The 22,080-nt window shown below is 44.8% G+C and overlaps 1 protein-coding gene across 4 annotated transcripts in view; it reads left to right on the top strand.

Moving 5' to 3' along the window:
• recql5 (RecQ helicase-like 5) overlaps window positions 1-22,080 on the top strand; it is a 111,055-nt gene that overhangs the window by 520 nt on the left and 88,455 nt on the right. For 3 of the 4 annotated variants that reach the window (XR_013499118.1, XM_078225273.1, XM_078225271.1), the window contains exons 2-3: window positions 17,283-17,404; window positions 21,102-21,620. Coding sequence is in view for 3 of the 4 variants with exons in the window: in XM_078225273.1 (XP_078081399.1) it covers window positions 17,283-17,404; window positions 21,102-21,620 (641 nt within the window). In the remaining variant the exon portion in view is untranslated. The remainder of the gene's footprint in view (window positions 1-17,282; window positions 17,405-21,101; window positions 21,621-22,080) is intronic. The other variant, XM_078225272.1, reaches the window with a different exon arrangement.

The raw sequence follows: 22,080 nt of genomic DNA, 5'->3' as shown, positions 1-22,080 counted from the left end.
TATCATTTTCCTGACGGTAGAAGGTGGAAGAGAGAATGTCCGGGGTGCGTGGGGTCCTTAATTATGCTGGCTGCTTTGCCGAGGCAACGGGAAGTGTAGACAGAATCAATGGATGGGAGGCTGGTTTGAATGATGGATTGGGTTACATTCATGACCTTTTGTAATGTATTGGGCAGGGTAGGAATCATACCAAGTTGTGATACAACCAGAAAGAATGCTTTCTATGGTGCATCTGTAAAAGTTGGTGAGAGTCGTAGCTGACATGCCAAATTCCCTTTAGTCTTCTGAGAAAGTAGAGGTGTTGGTGGGCTTTCTTAACTATAGTGTTGGCATGTGGGGGTGGGGTACAGGTTTGTCACTAAACTGCTGGGGTACTGTATTGATGGGTATAGAAAGGTATTACTTGAGAAAGGATATACTGGCCCTGGAGGGGTGCAGAGGAGATTCACTAGGTTGATTCCAGAGTTTGGGGGGGGGGGTTGGCTTATGAGGAGAGACTGAATAGACTGGGGCTATACTCATTGGAATTCAGAAGAATGAGGGGAAATCTGATAGAAACGTATAAGATTATGAAGGGAATAGATAAGATGGAAGCAGGGAAGTTGTTTCCACTGGTGGGTAAAACTAGAACTAGGGGGCATGGTCTCAAAATAAGGGGGAGCAGATTTAGGACTGAGTTGAGAAGGAACTTCTTCACACAGGGTTGTGAATCTGTGGAATTCCCTGCCCAGTGAAGCAATTGAGGCTACCTCATTGAATGTTTTTAAGGCAAGGATAGATAAATTTTTGAACAGTAAAGGAATTAAGGGTTATGGTGAGTGGGTGGGTAAGTGGAGCTGAGACCACGAAAAGATCAGCCATGATCTTATTGAATGGCGGAGCAGGCTCGAGGGGCCAGATGGCCTATCTCCTCCTCCAAGTTCTTATGTATGTCACAGTATAACATTGGGATGCAGTACTGCTGATGGTATAGGTCTGTCTCTATATAAATGTGGCATACACTGATGGGTAGAGAACTGAGGCTGTATAACACTGGAGTAAATGATGATGGGTATAAATATGTCAGTAAATTTGGATACAGTATTGGTGGGCATGTGTATTGTCACTGAATACTTGGCACCGTGGCACAGTGGTTAGCACTGCTGCCTCACAGTGTCAGGGACCTGGGTTCGATCCCTGGCTTGAATCACTGTCTATGCAGAGTTTGCATGTCCTCCCCGTGTCTGCATGGGTATCCTCCCGCAGTCTGAAAGACATGCTGGTTAGGTGCATTGGCCATGCAAAATTCTCCCTCCGTGTACCCGAACAGGCTTTGAAGTATAGTGACTAGGGGATTTTCACAGTAACTTCAGTGCAGTATTAGTGTAAGCCTACTTGTGACACTAATAAATAAACTAAATAAAAGTATTGAAGTGCAATACTGTTGGGCCTGGGTCTCCCTTTGTAAAACATTGGGGTGTGGTACTGGTGAGTACAGGTCTGTCACTGTATCACAAAAAAAAGATAGAAAACAGGGAACGATAGGCCCGTTAGCTTGATGTCTGTCGTGGAGAAAGTGTTAGAATTGATCATTAAGGTGTTTGTAGCTGAACACTTGGAGAAACTCATGGTAAACATGGTTTTATCAAAGGAAAATCATATTTAAACAATTTTGTTTTTGAATGAGTAACCTGTGCAGAAAAGGAAACCTATGGACGTGCTGTACTTGGATTTCCAGAAGGTGTTTGATAAGGTGCCACACAAAAGATTATTATGGAAAATAGAAGCTTGTGGCGTAGGGATAACATATCACCATGGATAGAAGATTGGCTGTCTAATAGGAAATACGGTATGCATAAATGTGTCTTTTCCTGATTGGCATGATGTGACGAGTGGAGTTTGCAGGGGTCTGTGCTGGAGCCTCAGCTTTTTTAAAACTTGCATCAAAGAATTTGAAAAGGGGATCAAAGGCATGGTAATGAAATTTGTAGACAACAAAGAAAGGTAGGAAAGTATGTTGTGAAGAGGACGGAAGGAATTTGCAGATGGACTAGATAGTGGGCAAAAAATTGGCAGATGGAGTATAATGTGGGAAAATGTTCACTTTGGCAGGAAGTATAAAAAGTATAAATATTACTTAAACAGAGAATGACTGCAGATTTCCAAGGTACAGAGGGATCTGGGTGTTTTAGTGTATGAGTGATAAACAATTAGTATGCAGATACAGCAAGTAATCAAGAAGGCTAATGGAATGCTATCCTTTGTTATAAGAGGCATAATTAAGAACCTCACACATCCCGGCCGGACATTCTCTGTTCCACCTTCAGTCGGGAAAAAGATACAAAAGTCTGAGGTCACATACCAACCGACTTGAGAACAGCTTTTTCCCTGCTGCCATCAGACTTTTGGATGGACCTACCTTGCTCTAAGTTGATCTCTCTCTACATCCTAGCTATGACTGTAATACTACATTCTGCATTCTCTTTTTCCTTCTCTATGAACGGTATGCGGTGTCTGTATAGCGCGCAAGAAACAATACTTTTCGCTGTATACTAATACATGTGACAAATCAAAATGAAAGCAGTACAGCTATAGAACTAAAAACAAATGACTGTGGATGCTGGAATCAAACAAAATGCTGGAAAATCTCAGCAGGTCTGACAGCGTCTGTGGAGAGAGAACCGAGCTAACGTTTCAAGTCTGGATGACCCTTTGTTAGAGCTGATAGCTCAGAGATTAAAATCTGAATTCATAGCCAAGATAATTCAGTTCGACATGTGATTTTTGTTGAATTGGGGAAACCCAAGGGCTATGGACAGCATGGGCTGTCTGACCAGTGACTCAGCCCTGATACCCCAACTATAGAAGCTCATGAACCTAGCCCTGTTTATACTTCCATTTCTTATTCATGGGTTCATCATCTTTGACTCTTGTGTGGGTCCTCTAACACTCTTCGTGTATAAATTCTCAATCAGGATATAAGAACTTGAGATATCTGCAGGTCACAGGGGAGATGAATTTAATTTAATATTTCACCTGAACCTCCATGCTGTAAATCCATACCATTCAAGAGATAAGTTTGGAAACCCATTGATGAGGGCACTACTAAAGTTGAAGGGAGGACAAAAGGCAAGATAAATCATGTAATGATACAAGGACAGCAAGCTTGTCTGGATTACAGGGAGGCAAGAGGGAGGGGAAGAATTCTGTAATTATTTGGAACAATGATTCGGAGGAGTGGGCTGATCAGGATTTCAATTCACAGTATCAAACACCCTTGGCTAGTGAGAAGAGACTGGCTTTCTCCAATTACATTAACCTACACACACTACAGTTAATACACAAACACCACTTAGAGGAAATTAACCCTGTGGTATCAATCCACCTTCTCTTGGAAGAGAATAGATCATATGTCTTTGTTAGAATCATAGAGACCCTACAGTGCAGAAAGAGGCCATTTGGCCCATCGAGTCTGCACCGGCCACAATCCCACCCAGGCCCTACCCCCATGTCCCTACATATTTCACCCGCTAATCCCTCTAATCTAACCATCTCAGGACATTGAGGGGCAATTTAGCATAGCCAATCAACCTAACCCACACATCCTTGGACTGTGGGAGGAAACCCACGCAGACACTGGGAGAATGTGCAAACTCCACACAGACAGTGACCCAAGCCGGGAATTGAACCCAGGTCCCTGGAGCTGTGAAGCAGCAGTGCTAACCACCGTGCTACCGTGCCGCCAGAAGGTGACAGCCACAGATTATAGTTACACAGAGTTTATGTCACAGAAACAGGCCTTTCAGCCTGACCAGTTCATTTTGTTGTTTGTGCTTTATGTGAGCCTCCTCCATCTTTCCTCATCTAAATCGACCACTGTAACCATCTAATTATTATCTCCTTCTGCATATACCAGTCTACCTTCCCTTTGCTGCATGTATACTGTTCACTTCAACCACTCCCTGTGGTAACAAGTTCTACATTCTCACCATTCTTTGGGTAAAGAAGTTTCTTCTTTATTTCCTCTTGGATGTTGAAGGTGTATTGTAAAAATTCTCACTCAAAATTTAAAATCCTGCTTAGTTTAGTTACAATCTGCAATGTAGTACCAATATTTATATTGCACCATATCACACGGAAAGCAGTTGACACACAATTGCAAAGATTGTAAATTTAGGCACACGTGACAACCATTCTTCAGTAGCTGGATGAGCTCTCTTGGACAGTGTTCAGCTAGAGGAAGACGATTGTGCTGTGTCTTCAGTCCCCATCTGAATCAGTGTCTAGCTGTACCTCTGGCTGTAGCTCCCAACCATTACTTCAACCTTCGGCTAAAACTATTTTGTCAATATTGTCGTCGTGAATGAATCACAACTTCCTGTAATCAGCATGGACAGAGCTTGTGGCCATTCACACTGATGTGGAGATGCCGGCGTTGGACTGGGGTAAACACAGTAAGGGTTTTAACAACACCAGGTTAAAGTCCAACAGGTTTATTTGGTAGCAAATGCCATTAGCTTTCGGAGCGCTGCTCCTTCGTCAGATGGAGTGGAAATCCGCGCTCAAACAGGGCACAGAGACACAAAATCAAGTTACAGAATACTGATTAGAATGCGAATCTTTACAGCTAATCAAGTCTTAAAGGTACAGACAATGTGAGTGGAGGGAGCATTAGGCACAGGTTAAAGAAATGTGTATTGTCTCCAGACAGGACAGCCAGTGAGATTCTGCAAGTCCAGAAGGCAAGCTGTGGGGGCTACCAATAGTGTGACATGAACCCAAGATCTTGGCCTTGTTTGTGAGCAGATTTCCACTCCATCTGACGAAGGAGCAGGGCTCCGAAAGCTAATGGCATTTGCTACCAAATAAACCTGTTGGACTTTAACCTGGTGTTGTTAAAACTCTTACTGCATTCGCACTGAACCAGTCCTTTACCAAACTTGTGATTCTCTTTGAGTTTAACAGAGTATCCATCACTGAGACCACTTATGTGTACATCTGCATTGTTAGCTCCAGTTCTCTTCTTTGCTAACCCTTGTCCATGCCTTTGTCATCTCCATGCTCTTCTATTCCAATGTTATCCTCGTGGCCTTTCATCCCCAAGTCCAAAAAGCTTCTACGTCAAGCATTTTTCCCTACTTTCCTGTCCTGTTTGTCTTTCACCCTGCCTGCACTGATCTGTGTTGACTACCTGTCTCCCACAGCATCGTATTTAAAACCCATGTTCTCCTCCATGCTTTTCTCCTCCGCCTTGCCTCGTACTGCAGTCTTTAGCAGATCACGGCCCCCTCGCAAATGCTCTATTTCTCTGACTGCATCCATCTGTATGTTTGTGTTCCCCACACTCTTGGCCCAGATCTCTGAAGGTCCCTTCATAGATTTCTCTGCTTCCTCCACTTTATTAAAAATGTACTTTTTCAGCTTTCGGTCATCCTCCTAATGTGTGACATTTCCTTCTCGCCTGTTTGTGAAGCGCTTTGTGATGTTTGTGTTAAAGGTGCTGAACAAAGGTTTTGTTGAAAGCCTTCATGAGAGCTAACCAAACCAAGCTAAATGTATAAACCACGTTAGAAACCAATAACCTCTAGTATAGCACTGAGGCATGCAGACTAAAATGGCCCAGCTTGGCTTCTTGATCTGTTCTGTGTTAGACCTCGGGATGGGAGCAGTTAAAGTGCTGCATATGTTCTGAGCATTATTTGATGGAGGACAATCAGACAGGTTTCTGCTCCTACATTGCAACAGTGATTACACTTCAAAGTACTTAATTGGCTGTAAAGTGCTTTGAGACATCTTAAGGTCATGAAAGATAGTTTAAAAATACGGTCTTTTTCTTTCTTCTGTTGCCGTAATGGGTGAGAGAACATCAGGTATGGGCAGAACAAAGCTCTGCATGATGCTTGCTGCAGTTGAAGAGCCAAATTGCATTTATTGTCCAGACCCTCTTGTGAAAGTGCTACAGGCCAGTAGGTACCTGTACAACTTGAGACTAAAGGTGCTAAAATAAATGCTACAGCCTGTAGTGTAGTCCAGCTAAGGTCAACTAACTCAACAAAGACTAAGGCCAGAATTTTACTGGCCCACCCACCACGGGAATCAGAGTGGGCGAGGGGCGGCCCATGGAAAGGTCCGTTGACCTCGGGCAGGATTTTATGGTGTCGGGATGAACGAGGCTGTTAAATCCCACCCAAAATGTCAGAACTGGAGGATTTTTCAGTCCCTATGGAAATGACATAAAACTTGCAGTGTAGCTTTTATGAGCTGAATCAATGTATCTTTTTATTCAACAGTGAATAGTACTGGGCTACAGCGAGCGTTTGAACTTGACCGTGTCCAAGAACTAATTGTACAAATGACCTGAATACAAGTTAAATGTTGAAATTCTTTCCCCCAGAAATCTGTAGAAGGTCTCTTGAGCATATTCAAGATTGTGATCGCTAGATCTTGAGGGAAATGGGAATTGGGTGCTAAAGTGGAGCTGAGGTAGAAAATCAACCATAATCTTGGATAGTAGAGCAGACTCTGTCTGCTATTCCTGCAGTAAGAGTTTTAACAACACCAGGTTAAAGTCCAACAGGTTTATTTGGTAGCAAATGCCATTAGCTTTCGGAGTTCATGACCTATTCCTGCTCCAGTTTTTTACTGATGATAATTTAATCAGTTACAGCAGATGTGAGGCTAACAAAAGCAAACATAATTTTCTGACAGAACTTTTTAATGCACCTTTTGAGACCTTGTGTATTTTAATTAATCTTTGTTTTGAATGACAATAATCTCTGTTCAGTGAATTAGGTAGTTTAGCAGAAACTGTTCAATCTAAACGTCTTCTTTGGGGGCAATAATGTCCACTCGTCGAAAATCCTATTAAATTTGCAATTTTAGTTATTTACAATTGATGGCCTCATTTTAGGCCCATAGATTTTTGTGTTTCCATGCTTGCTATTGATTCCTGAAACAGTTCATGATTATTACAAGAACGTTGTTGATTTACAGACTTGCACATTTGCTGAGTATGTAAATCTGAAATTATTAGTTGAAAGTTTAGTTTGTTTATTAATATCACAAGTAGGCGTACATTACACTGTGGTGAAGTTACTGTGAAAATCCCCTAGCAGCATATTTGTGTGTTTAAAACCTATTTAATAAATTCTGCAATACCTTCCTTTGTATATTTCAAACAGAATTATCCACTCCGATTTCAACTTTTTGAAACTCTTGCCTGCTCAGTGTCTAGTTTACAGGACTGGGGTGCAGATTGTGCTACACTCGCTGGATGTTTACCTGCATAGGCTGATGGCTGTCAAACTCCCACGTGCTACTGTGTTCAGCAGCTGCAGGGTGATTCCTTTATCACAGCTGTTACCTACAGCCGCACTGCTGTCTCCCCCTGTGCAGCACTTAACTTCATGGTATTTTGATCTGGATGCTGTGTGATGTGGCTCTCAAACTCCTCATGGGGAACTTCCCGCGTGTGCCTTGTGTGGTGCCATCTACAATGCAAGGCAGCCTTCTGTAAGACTTTCTTGTTGTATCACAGCTTGGTATAGCTCCTGCTCTTCCCCAGACCGCAAGAAACTACAAAAGGTCGTGAATGTAGCCCAATCCATCACGCAAACCAGCCTCCCATCCGTTGACTCTGTCTACACTTCCCGCTGCCTCGGCAAAGCAGCCAGCATAATTAAGGACCCCACGCACTCCGGATGTTCTCTCTTCCGTTGGGAAAAAGATACGAAAGTCTGAGGTCACGTGCTAACCGACCCGAGAACAACTTCTTCCCTGTTGCTGTCAGACTTTTGAATGGACTTATCTTGCATTAAGTTGATCTTTCTCTACACCCTAGCTATGACTGTAACACATTCTGTACTCTCTCGTTTCCTTCTCTATGAACGGTATGCTCTGTCTGTATAACGTGAAAGAAACAATACTTTTCACTATACTAATACATGTGGCAATAATAAATCAAAAGATGATGGTTTATGCCTTGTTGATCAAATCTATGTAAAGCAACACTGGTGTAGCTCAGGAGCCCCACTCCAGCATGGACGGCGGTCTCTGCTGCTTTTGTTTCAAGGGGAGACAGTGGGCTGAGGAGGTGTACAATTCACAGGCCTCTGTTTTCCCTTTTTCCCTGGGCCCTCAACTCAGCTAGCTGAGTTTTCATTTCTTCTCAACTCTTCCAGTGCCCCTGCAGTCAGTCTGTAGAGGTCAGGCTGCCAATGACTGTCTCCCAGTTGCCAGAGTCCACTCGCCTATCTCTCGCAGGTATCCTTGTGGTGGGGGTAAAAACAGCAGATCTTTGGATATGAATGAAGTTTCTTCGTTCATGTAGCTCAGGCGCCCCACTTTAGCATGGGGCTCTAAATATGTGGGGTTACGGGGATAGGATCTGGATGGGATTGTTGTTGGTGCAGGCTCAATGGCCAGATGACCACCTTCTGCGCTGTGATTCACACCTCGCTGTGGTGCACACCGAGGAGTGATCTATATCACAATTGGCGGTGTGGTAGCTGTTTGTGTTTAGAATGCTGTTCAAGGAGTCATGCTAGTTTCTTCATTCATGGCAGAATTTTGTCCTCGTCAGCATTAGCCATACTGCCTTCCAAATAACTGACTGTTAAGCCAGTGATGTTAAAACTGAGTGTATGCTGATGGAATTTGCACATGGCAGGACCTCTAAATTGGTGACCTTTTCCTGCCAAGGATGTGTCTCAGACATCAGAGATGGAAACTGTTCAGCCTTTTCTCCTGCCTAGTGTAAAGTCTTCTCACTCAAATCTCTTGTAATTAATGAGAGCGGGTGCTTGGATTCAGTGACCAGTTCCATCACAATGATTTTAGGCTCAAAACATTTTTTGCTTTTTCTTCCCATATCTTGAGGATGCTGCATTATAGATGGTGTCTTGAAGTATTTTCCATTTCACTTCCATACCATGTGGAATGCTGGAGAATGCCTGTCAATCAAGTCGAGCAGCTGTCGGTTTTTATTTGGGAGGCAGTATGGCTAATGATATGAGGACAACATTTATGCCATAAATGAAGAAACTTGGTTCATGGCAAACTATCAACGGCACGGTGGCACAGTGGTTGGCACTGCTGCCTCACAGCGCCATGGACCCGGGTTCAGTTCCGGCCTTGGACTGTGTGGAGTTTGCACATTCTCCCCGCGTCTGCGTAGGTTTCCTCCCACAGTCCAAAGATGTGCGGCTTAGGCTGATTGGCCATGCTAAATTGTCCCTTAGTGTCAGGGGGCTAGCAGGGTAAATATGTGGGGTTACAGGGATAGGATCTGGATGGGATTGTTGTTGGTGCAGGCTCAATGGCCAGATGACCACCTTCTGCGCTGTGATTCACACCTCGCTGTGGTGCACACCGAGGAGTGATCTATATCACAATTGGCGGTGTGGTAGCTGTTTGTGTTTAGAATGCTGTTCAAGGAGTCACATCTGGTGATCAGGTCCAGCTCATGCCAACACCCTGATCTTGGATTTCTCCAGGGTTCCTTGTGGCATGATTTGTTCTGAAAAAGCTGTTTATACAAAACTCATGATAACAACAAATCTCAAGTAGACTGTCCTTATTAATCTCTCCCAGCCTATGATGTGTGAGGCAGGAAGGGAATGCCTCACGGTCTGCACCCATTCTGGTGTTGAAATCCCCCAGTAGGTCAAGCTGTTCTGACTTGGGGATTTTGCTGATAGGAACACCTGATGAAGGAGCAGCGCTCTGAAAGCTCGTGCTACCAAATAAACCTGTTGGACTCTAACCTGGTGTTGTGAGACTAACTGTGCCTACCCCAGTCCAATGCTAGCAACTCCACATCATAGAAAGAATCATAGAAACCCTACAGTGCAGAAGGAGGCCATTCGGCCCATCGAGTCTGCACCGACCACAATCCCACCCAGGCCCTACCCCCACATATTTTACCCACTTATCCCTCTAACCTACACATCCCAGGACTCTAAGGGGCAATTTTTTTAAACCTGGCCAATCAACCTAACCCGCACATCTTTGGACTGTGGGAGGAAACCGGAGCACCCGGAGGAAACCCAAGCAGACATGAGGAGAATGTACAAACTCCACACAGACAGTGACCTGAGCCGGGAATCGAACCCGGGACCCTGGAGCTGTGAAGCAGCAGTGCTAGCCACTGTGCCGCCCTCATGTCCTTATTATAGAAAACAGCATTGGAGTGCAGATATTGATAAGGTTAACTGGCCCTGTTTGAGTTGAGGTGTGGATGGAGAGAACACATTTTAAACCTTTTGTGGGGAGTTCTATCATCATATAGAGTATACAGGGCACAAACCTGGGCAAAATGTATGGAGACCCTGGACTCCCCAAATGTTAGGGCCCCCTTCTTGACATCCCTGGTTAAATCCAAAAGGAGTTTTAAAGTTTATTAGTGTCACAAGTAGGCTTATATTAATGCTGAATTTTGTGTGAAAATCCCCTGGCCACCACACTCCGGCACCTATTCGGGTACACCGAGGGAGAATTTAGCGTGGCCAATGCTCCTAACCAGCACGTCTTTTGGACTGGGAAGAAATCGGAGCACCCAGTGGAAACCCACACAGACATGGGGAGAACATGCAGACTCAGCAGAGACAGTGATTCAAGCCAGAATCGAACATGTCCCTGGTGTTGTGAGGCAGCAGTGCTAACCATTGTGCCACCCAAGAATGTGAAGCACCCCATTTAGCAGTGGCTTGGATGCCGGAGTTGCCGGAAGGATGACTGATTTAGACATCAGTCTCCCTTTGGCCTCCACTCCAGATTTTTTTGTCAGTTTTACTCCATTCGCTTCCAACTTTCCTGACATGTCCACAAGGCAGTGTGGCTACCTGCTCATAGCTGGGACTTTGGTTTGAGGGTATCAGGACATTTCCACATGCTGGTGGGCCTCATACTGCATGTCTGGGGGCCAAACCTCCTCTGATGCTTTAACCTCGGGCTGAGGCAGGAGAGGCTTGTGTGTGTCACCACGAGGAGGCTCATCTGAGGACCTGCCAATGGAGAGGCTGTGCAGCGATATGGGGGAGACTTAACACGTTTGGCTCTCTTTTTTGCATTGGTGCATGTGGTGAAGGCTGCAAAAAGATAAACTAGCACAGAAAAGCAGAAAGAAGAGATTTAAAAATGCTACGTGGTGCAGTCTACATGTTTCTGCAGAGCACATAAATAAAGTCCCAAGGCCTGAAGGAAGGTTGACTCCAGGCACCAGAGGAAAATACTTTTATACCGCTTCTCATGATCACCTGATATCTCAAAGCATTTGACAGCCACTGAGGTGCTTTTGAAAAATAATCAGTAGGGCTGGCATGGTGGCACAGTGGTTAGCATTGCTGCCTCAAGTGCCAGGGGCCCAGGTTCAATTCTAGCCTTGAGTGACTTTGTGTGGAGTTTGCATGTTCTCCCTGTGTCTGTGTGGACTTCCTTTGATGGGCAAAGGGATCTAGGTGTACAGGTACACAGGTCGCTGAAAGTGGCAATGCAGGTAGAGAAGGTAGTCAAGAAGGCATACGGCATGCTTGCCTTCATCAGCCGGTTGAGTTTAAAAATTGGCAAGTCATGTTGCAGCTTTATAGAACCTTAGTTATGCTGCATTGGAATATAGTGTTCAATTCTGGTCGCCACACTACCAGAAGGATGTAGAGGCTTTGGAGAGGGTACAGAAAAGATTTACGAGGATGTTGCCTGGTATGCAGGGCATTAGCTATGAGGAGAGGTTGGAGAAACTTGGTTTATTCTCCATGGAACGACGGAGGTTGAGGGGCAACCTGATAGAAGTCTACAAGATTATGAGGAGCATGGACACAATGGATAGCCAGAAGCTTTTTCCCAGGGTGGAAGAGTATTTTCCAGGGGGCACAGGTTTAAGGTGTGAGTGGCAAAGTTTAAACGAGATGTACGAGGCAGATTTTTTACAGAGTAGTGGTTGCCTGGAACTTGTTGCCAGGGGAGGTAGTGGAAGTGGATATGGTAGTGACTTTTAAGGGGCGTCTTGACAAATACATGAATAGGATGGGAATGGAGGGATATGGTCCCCGGGGTTTTAGTTCAGTCAGGCAGCATGGTCGGTGCAGGCTTGGGGGGCCGAAGGGCCTGTTCCTGTGCTATAATTTTCTTTGTTCCTCTAGGTGCTCCAGTTTCATAGAAACATAGAAAACTACAGCACAAAACAGGCCCTTCGGCCCCACAAGTTGTGCCGAACATATCCCTACCTTTTAGGCCTACCTATAACCCTCCATTCTATTAAGTCCCATGTACTCATCCAGGAGTCTCTTAAAAGACCCTATTGAGTTTGCCTCCACCACCACTGACGGCAGCCGATTCCACTCGCCCACCACCCTCTGTGTGAAAAACTTCCCCCTAACATTTCCCCTGTACCTACCCCCCCCCCCCCCAGCACCTTAAACCTGTGTCCTCTCGTAGCAGCCATTTCCACTCTGGGAAAAAGCCTCAGAGTCCACCCGATCTATGCCTCTCAACATCTTATATTCCTCTATTAGGTCTCCTCTCATCCTACATCTCTCCAAGGAGAAAAGACCGAGCTCCCTCAGCCTATCCTCATAAGGCATGCCACTCAATCCAGGCAACATCCTTGTAAATCGCCTCTGCACCCTTTCAATCTTTTCCATATCCTTCCTGTAATGAGGCGACCAGAACTGAGCACAGTACTCCAAGTGGGGTCTGACGAGGGTCTTGTATAGCTGCATCATTATCCCCGGACTCCTGAACTCAATCCCTCGATTGATTAAGGCCAGCACACCATACGCCTTCTTAACCACCTCCCCCACCTGCAGGGCCGATTTTAGAGTCCTATGGACCCGGATCCCAAGGTCCTTCTGATCCTCTACAGTACTAAGAGTCTTTCCCTTTATATTGTACTCCTTCATCCCATTTGACCTGCCAAAATGGACCACTACGCATTTATTTGGGTTGAAGTCCACGTGTCACTTCTCCGCCCAGTCTTGCATCCTATCTATGTCCCTCTGTAACTTCTGACATCCCTCCAGACTATCCACAACCTCACCAACCTTCGTGTCGTCGGCAAACTTACCAACCCATCCCTCCACTTCCTCATCCAGATCATTTATGAAAATGACAAACAGTCCAAAGATGTGCAGGTTAGGTGGATTGGTCATGATAAATGTGTGGGGTTATAGGGATAGGACTCAGTCAGTGTAGACTAGATGGGCCAAATGTCCTCCTTCTGCACTGTAGGGATTGTACTTGTAATGTAGAAAAAATGGCAGCTAATTTGCACATAACAAGTTCCCACAAACAGCAGTATTATAATGACCAGATAATCTGTTGTAATCGTGATTGAGATATACTAACCATTCTGCCTTGCTCCTCTTCAAAATAGTGCCACGGGATTTTTCTACATTCACCTGAGTAAGCAGGTGGGGCCTAGGTTTAATGTCTTAACATTCTCCCTCAATATTACATTGGAGCGTCAGCCTTGACTTTTGCACAGAACGCAAAGATAATTAAAAACTTGGAAAATAATATGATTGCGCAGAGTCAACAGGGATTTATGAAAGCGAAATCATGTTTAAAAAAAACCTATTGGAGTTTTGTGAGGATGTTGCCTGTAGCATAGATAAAGGAGAACCAGTGGATTTGATTTGATTTATTATTGTCACATGTACTGTTTATTGGACTTTAACCTGGTGTTGTGAGACTTCTTACTGTATTGCACACTACACAGAGCATACTGTTCATAGAGAAGGAAAGGAGAGAGTGCAGAATGTAGTGTTAGTCATAGCTAGGATGTAGAGTGGGTGTGTTGTATTTGGATTTTCAGTAGGCTTTTGTTAAGATTCCACATGGGACATTAGTAAACAAAATTGGAGTACATGGGATTGGGAATAATATATTAGTATGGATTGTGAAGTATTTAACAGACAAAAAACCTATGTCAGACTCCTATTTATTGACTACAACTCAGCCTTCAACACTATTATTCCCACGAAACTCATCTCCAAACTCCATGGCCTGGGTCTTGGCTCCTCCCTCTGCGACTGGATCCTGAACTTCCTAACTCGCAGACCACAATCAGTAAGGATAGGCAGCACCTCCTTCACGATCATCCTCAACACCGGCGCCCCACAAGGCTGTGTTCTCAGCCCCCTACCATACTCCTTATACACCTATGTGCGGCCAAATTCCCCTCCAATTCGATTTTCAAGTTTGCTAACGACACCACTGTAGTGGGTCGGAGCTCAAACAATGACAAGACAAAGTACAGGAATGAGATAGGAAATCTGGTGAACTGGTGCGGCAGCAATAATCTCTCCCTCAATGTCAACAAAATGAAGGAGATTGTCATCGACTTCAGGAAGTGAACAGGGACGAAGTAGAAAAGGTCGAGAGCTTCAAGTTTTTAGGTGTCTAGATCATCATCAACCTGTCCTGGTCCCCCCCATGCCGACACTATAGTTAAGAAAGCCCACCAACGCCTCTACTTTCTCAGAAGACTAAGGAAGTTTGGCATGTCAGCTCCGACTCACCAACATTTACAGATACAACCAGAAAGAATGTTTTCTATAGTGTATCACAGCTTGGTATGGCTCCTGCTCTGCCCAAGACTGCAAAGAACTACAAAAGGCCATGAATGTAGCCCAATCCATCACGCAAACCAGCCTCCCATCCATTGACTCTGTCTTCACTTCCCGCTGCCTCGGCAAAGCAGCCACCATAATTAAGGACCCCATGCACCCAGGACATTCTCTCTTCCACCTTCCTTCGGGAAAAAGATACAAAAGTCTGAGGTCACGTACCAACCGACTCGAGGACAGCTTCTTCCCTGCTGCTGTCAGACTTTTGAATGGACTTGCCTTGCATTAAGTTGATGCACACTAGCTATGACTGTAACACTACATTCTGCACTCTCTCGTTTCCTTCTCAATGAACGGTATGTTTTGTCTGTATAGCGTGCAAGAAACAATACTTTTCACTATGTTAATACATGTGACAATAATAAATCAAAAGCAGAGTAGGAATAAATGGGTCATTCTCAGGATGGCAGGCTGTTACTCATGGGCTACAATAAGGATCAGTGCTGGGGCCACAGCTGTTCACAATTTATAGAAATGATTTGGATGTGGAGATCAAATATAATATAATCCACATTTCTACCTAGTTTATAGGTAGAAATGTAGGTTGTAAGGAGGATACAAAGAAGCATCAAGGCAGTTTGAACAGGCTAAGTGAATGGGCAAGAACTATCCACTTTGATAGAGAAAAAATTAAGTTGGGTTATTTCTTAAATAGTAACATGTTGGGAAGTGTTGATGTCCAAAGGACCTGGTGTTCTTGTTTGAATCATTAAAAGCTAGCATGCAGGTGCAGTAAGCAATTAGGAAGGCAAACGGTATGCCGGCTTTTATTGCAAGAGGATTTGAGTGCAGGAGTACTGCAATTGTATAGCACCTTTAGTGAGACTGCACCTGAGGTATTTTGTATAGTTTTGGTCGTCTCATCCAAAGGAAGGATATACTTGCCATGGACAGAGTGCAAGCGGTTCACCAGACTAATCTCTAGGATGGCAGGATTGTCTCCTGAGGAGAAATTGAGGAAACTGGGCTGGTATTTTCTAGAGTTGTAGAGATGTGGATAGAATGTTTCCCCTGGCTAACGAGTGCTCTCTCCGCTCACGTTGTTTGTATCTTAAAGACTTGATTAGCTGTAAGTATTCGCATTCCAACCATTATTCATGTAAATTGAGTCTGTGTCTTTATATGCCCTGTTTGTGAACAGAATTCCCACTCACCTGAAGAAGGGGCTTGGAGCTCCGAAAGCTTGTGTGGCTTTTGCTACCAAATAAACCTGTTGGACTTTAACCTGGTGTTGTTAAACTTCTTACTGTGTTTACCCCAGTCCAAGGCCGGCATCTCCACATCATAACAAGTCTAGAACAGTAAGAAGTCTCACAACACCAGGTTAAAGTTCAACAGGTTTATTTGGTAGCACAATTTTTCGGAGTCTCAGGCTCCTTCATCAGGTGAGTGGGCGTTCTGTTCACAAACAGGGCATATACAGACACAAACTCAATTTACAAGGTAATGGTTGGAATTCAAGTCTTTACAGGTAATCAATACTTGAAGGTACAGACAATGTGAGTGGAGAGAGGGCCAAGCACAAGTTAAAGAGATGTGTATTGTCTCCAGCCAGGAGAGTTAGTGAGATTTTGTAAGCCCAGGCAAATCGTGGGGGTTACAGATAGCGTGACATGAACCCAAGATCCCGGTTGAGGCCGTCCTCATGTGTGCGGAACTTGGCCATCAGTTTCTGCTGAGCGATTGTGTGTTGTCATGTGTCATGAAGGCCGCCTTGAAGAACGCTTACCTGAAGATCAGAGGCTGATGCCCATGACTGCTGAAGTGTTCCCCAACTTGAAGGGAACAGTCCTGCCTGGTGATTGTTGAGCGGTGTTCATTCATCCGTTGTCGTAGCGTCTGCATGGTCTCCCCAATGTACCAATGAGTCTAGAACCAGAGGGCACAGTCTCACAATAAGGGGCAGGCCATTTAGGACTGAGGCGGGGAGGAATTTGTTCACTCTGAAGGTGGTGAATCTTTGGAATCTTTTCTACCACAGGAGGCTGTGGAGGCTTAATCATTGGGTATGTTCAAGACAGAGATTGATAGATTTCTGGATACTGGTGACATCATAGGGTATGGAGATAGCTCAGAAAAGTGCCATTGAGACAGATGATCAGCCATGGCTCGACGGCCTGAATGGCCTATTCCTATGCTCCTGTTCCAGGAACTGGGCTATAGGGGAGATTTGATGCCTCGTGCTGGAGGTACTGAGATACAGGGGTGATGGAGCATGGCAGAGGTGGGTGGAATATAGAGCAAAATTTTAACTCATCCAAACCCACTTCCACAGTTAAAATTGGGACATGCTTTTGCTACCTTCAGACTTGCCTAATCAAGTGGTCTCATGGCTGACCATCTTGGATCCTCAAACGTTTGAGTTCATTTCTAAATTCTGCTTCCCATAGTTTAACTTGTACCAAGTCCTGTGTGCTCATTTCCCCAGTGCGCACGGGCCTACATTGCCCGCCTGTCAGACAACACCTTGATTTTAATGTTCTCATCCTAGTCTTCAATTTTCTCCATGGGCTCAGCCCTTCAGTCCTCTGTAATTTCAATTAATTTTAATATACATTCCTCCTAATCCAGAGTCCTGGGCATCCCTGATTTTCTTTCCTCACCTTTTGATGACTCTGTCTTCAGCTACCCAGGCCTGTAGCTGGGCTGAGGATGAACTTGCTTCTGTTCTCTTTGCAGGCGACAAGGATGTCTTTATCTGCATGCCAACAGGAGCAGGGAAATCTCTGTGTTACCAGTTACCAGCTGTACTTGCTGAGGGTGTCACCATCGTGATCTCTCCATTGATTGCTCTTATTCAGGTGAGTTTAGGACTTGATGTTTCCCACCTTGTACCACTACGGGATGAGGTCCAGTTCAATGTGAACCATATTAATCTGACACACAAGCCTGACATCTCGTCCCCTTCCCAGAAATCCCAAACTGATTGCATTATTGTAGACCCACTGTAGATTTAAAAATGTACTGTTTGATGTCTGAGAATGGTTCCCTGCAGGCTACGCAGTGTTTAATGCCTGCCCATCATTGGTGGGATTTTCCTGCTGGATTGGGGAAAGGTCAGGGAGTCTGACTGGATGATTATCAAGCACCCATGATATCTACACCACTGGGTTTCTATGACTAAATCCCACCTGCCAGGTTTCAGCCACTACTCCCCACCTACTCCATCACCACCACCACCCACTGACAAAGTGTCCCTGATTTTATTTTGTCCAAGTTAATCGCCCTGGGGAGAGGGGCTGGTAGAAGTGAGTCTTGCTGTGAAACTTGAAGGTGAAAGTTGTTGTCTGACAGGATTCCTGCTCTTCCCTGTGTGAATAAAAAGCAGAATATTGTGGAGCTGTGTCAGCAGGGAAGGATGCAGGCGCTTGTGATTGTTAAACCTCTGAAAGTGAAATTTACCTTTTTTTATTTGACGTAATTGCTGCCTGTAAATTCCTGTTTAATCTGCATTAGTTTTGATTTGTGTTAAGGTAAAAGCTTGGCAGCGCTTCTCGGTCAGACTTGGTCTGTCCTGAGATTCGGGCTGGATTGCTACTCTCACCCTATCTCTGTAACCCTGTGTATTTTCCATGGCTAATTCCCCCTAACCTGGGGCACCCAGAGGAAACCCACGCAGACACGGAGAACGTGCAAACTCCACACAGTGACCCGAGGCTGGAAGCGAATCCAGGTCCCTGGTGCTGTAAGGCAGCAGTGATACTACTGTGCCACCGTGCTGTGCCTGAGGCAGTCCTGATGGTGTAATTTTCCAGAGTTCCTTTTCAACAGGCCAACTAACAACAGCCTGCTTTACAGTTTGGCCACTTCTGGTAAACGCCCACCTGTTTAGCATGTCCAAGCTATTCACACCACTTTCCAGGCCAGTTTGCAGAGTATATCCAAGAGTTCCTGTCTCTCTTTCTGACAAACAGAAACTGTTCTCTTCCTGAGAGTGATTTGTTTCTTCTCAAAAGTTCTCTGTGCCTCTGTCTTTATCTGCTTTGTCTTTGTATCTGCACCTGTCTTCACCCTCCACCTCCTCCGCTTATAGCTCCTCTTTGTGTCTGCAGCTCTGCTTCGTTAACTGAACACAGGGCTTTACAGGGAGTAACAGGATGAATGAACACAGTCCAGATTAAAGTTAACTGAACACAGGGCTCCACACTGTCTGTGTGGAGTTTGCACATTCTCCTCGTGTCTGCGTGGGTTTCCTCCGGGTGCTCCGGTTTCCTCCCACAGGCCAAAGATGTGTGGGTTAGGTTGATTGGCCAGGTTAAAAATTGCCCCTTAGAGTCCTGGGATGCGTAGGTTAGAGGGATTAGCGGGTAAATATGTGGGGGTAGGGCCTGGGTGGGATTATGGTCGGTGCAGACTCGATGGGCCGAATGGCCTCCTTCTGCACTGTAGGGTTTCTATGATTCTTTCTATGATTCTTTCATACCCGATGTCCTTTGTGTTGCTATTGCTCCCAGGTCAAGGGTCACCAGATCAGATGGACTAGTACTTACAATGCAAGGAAATTACAATTGATACAAACTCTTAAAAAGTCCTTTTCAGAATGTCTTTAAAACAATTACAGCTTCACAGACATTTTAAAGAAATTGCAAATTTTCCCTAGTGCATTCTTCTGGGTCAAAGATCTTGATGTGGAGATCTTCACAAGTGTATACAGTCTTTATTGTCTACAGGATTACCCTGCAGGGTATGTTCAATGTCTGTGGTTTGGTTGTGGGGAGGGGGTGGGGGGGGAGAGAATTATCCTGCAGGGTGTAATGTACCCAGAGAGGGAATTAGCCTGCAGGGTATAATGTGTTTAATGTATTGTCAGGATCCCAGATCAGAACCCCAAGTCGGACTAGATCTCACCAATGTTTCTATTTTGGCATAAATGTGAGTATAGGATGCTTCGCTCCAAGAGCAATTCCACTGATAAATTGGAGATCTTTTATCAAAATCATCTTTATTCATCACACATATAACTCAAAGCAGCTTAATTTTAACAATTGACAATAGTTAAGAATGAAAGGAAACCACTCTAATTTTTAATTTTCAGTTCCAAATAAGCAAATGGCCTCTTAGCCTTGAAGCTTTCAGAGAGGTTTTGATTTTCAGAGCAGCTTGCAGACTTCTAACTTTAAACCGCCTCAGCCAGAAACTGAACAGTAAGAAGTCTCAACACCAGATTAAAGTCCAACAGGTTTATTTGGTAGCACGAGCTTTCAGAGCGCTGCCCCTTCACCGGGTGAGTGAAGAGTTGGGTTCACAAACAGGGCATATATAGACACAAACTCAATTACAAGATAATGGTTGGAATGCAAGTCTTTATTATCAAGTCTTTACAGGCACAGACAATATGAGTGGAGAGAGGGTTAAGCACAGGTTAAAGAGGTGTGAATTGTCTCAAGCCAGGGCAGTTAGAGATTTTGCAAGCTTAGGAAAGTCGTGGGGATTACAGATAGTGTGACACGAGCCCAAGATCCCGGTTGAGGCCATCCTCGTGTGCAGAACTTGGCTATCAGTTTCTGCAGTAAGAAGTCTCACAACACCAGCTTAAAGTCCAACAGGTTTATTTGGTAGCAAAAGCCACTAGCTTTCGGAGCGCTGCTCCTTCATCAGGTAAGTGGGAGTTCTGTTCACAAACAGGGTATATAAAGACACAAACTCAATTTACAAAATAATGGTTGGAATGCGAGTCTTTACAGGTAATCAAGTCTTAAAGGTACAGACAATGTGAGTGGAGAAAGGGTTAAGCACAGGTTAAAGAGATGTATACTGCCTCCAGACAGGACAGTTAGTGAGCGTTTGCAAGTCGTGGGGGGGGTTACAGATAGTGTGACATGAACCCAAGATCCCGGTTGAGGCCGTCCTCATGTGTGTGGAACTTGGCTATCAGTCTCTGCTCAGCGACTCTGCGTTGTCGTGTGTCGTGAAGGCCGCCTTGGAGAACGCTTACCGGAAGATCAGAGGCTGAACGTTCTTGACTGCTGAAGTGTTCCCCGACAGGAAGGGAACACTCTTGCCTGGTGATTTTCGAGCAGTGTCCATTCATCCGTTGTCGTAGCGTCTGCATGGTCTCGCCAATGTACCATGCCTGAAACTGAACAGAAAGCTGTTTCTCTCTCTGCTGCATACCTAGCTCCTCCCATTAACCACATTATCACATAACACCGTACACCTAAACCCACCTTCCATTCTTTTTAAACTAAAAACCCTAGGGGAAATCTCCATTTTTATAAGCAAGAGTCCAGTAGCGCTCTCAAGTAAACATTACATGGCTAACGTGAGTAATTATCTTGCTTTTCCAGTTCTGGCTGTATTCTCTCCACGCATACTGGCTACCTGTAGAAAAAAGTTGAATGTTAAACATTCTACAGAAACATAAAATATATCAATAGCACAGTATCTAGAGAGCAGATTATCCTGCAGGGCGTAGTGTTTAATGTCTGGGAGCACTCTGCTGGCTCTATTCTGTTTAATGTGTCAATGATGTGGTTTTAATGTCTCTTCCTTCCTTAGGACCAGATCGAGCACATGCATGTACTGAAGATCCGAGCATGTTCCCTTAATTCCAAGCTACGCCTCGAGGAGCGGAAAGCTGTCTTATCTGACTTGAACTGTAAAAAGCCCAGCATCAAACTGCTCTACATCACCCCTGAGATGGCAGCTTCCAACACCATGCACCCCATCATCGACTCCCTCCTGGCCCGACATCTGCTGTCATACCTGGTCATCGATGAGGCACATTGTGTGTCACAGTGGGGGCATGACTTTCGACCCGATTACCTCAAACTGGGATCATTACGCGCCAAGGCTTCCAGTATCCCCTGCGTGGCTCTGACTGCTACAGCCCCTAAGCAAGTGCAGGATGACATTGTGGCTGTTCTTCAGCTGAAGGAGCCTATCTTAGTCTTCAAGAGCCCTTGCTTCAGAGCTAATCTGTTCTATGATATTCTTTTCAAAGAGATCCTGAATCAACCTTACATCAATCTGAAGGCATTCTGTGAAAAGGCTCTGGGACAGAAGGACTCAGCAGGGGTTTGTAGGAGTCCTCATTGTGTTTTCTCATTCTTTAACGTGCTGATTCTTGCTTAGTGTGTAGTTCCACAGGCATCAATTCCTTTCCTCTTTTTCCCAGCCAAATATCTGAGATTAAGCAGCATATAGAGTCATAGAGGTTTACAGCATGGAAACAGGCCCTTCGGTCCAACCTGTCTATGCCGCCCTTTTTTTTTTTAAACCCATAAGCTAGTCCCAGTTGCCCACATTTGGCCCATATCCCTCTATACCCATCTTACCCATGTAACTGTCTAAATGCTTTTTAGAAACATAGAAAACTACAGCACAAAACAGGCCCTTCGGCCCCACAAGTTGTGCCGAACATATCCCTACCTTTTAGGCCTACCTATGACCCTCCATCCTATTAAGTCCCATGTACTCATCCAGGAGTCACTTAAAAGACCCTATTGAGTTTGCCTCCACCATCACTGACGGCAGC

The sequence above is a fragment of the Mustelus asterias genome, chromosome 12 (genome assembly GCF_964213995.1).
Source record: "Mustelus asterias chromosome 12, sMusAst1.hap1.1, whole genome shotgun sequence".
NCBI lineage: Eukaryota > Metazoa > Chordata > Chondrichthyes > Carcharhiniformes > Triakidae > Mustelus > Mustelus asterias.
This window is presented reverse-complemented; position numbering and strand designations above follow the sequence as displayed.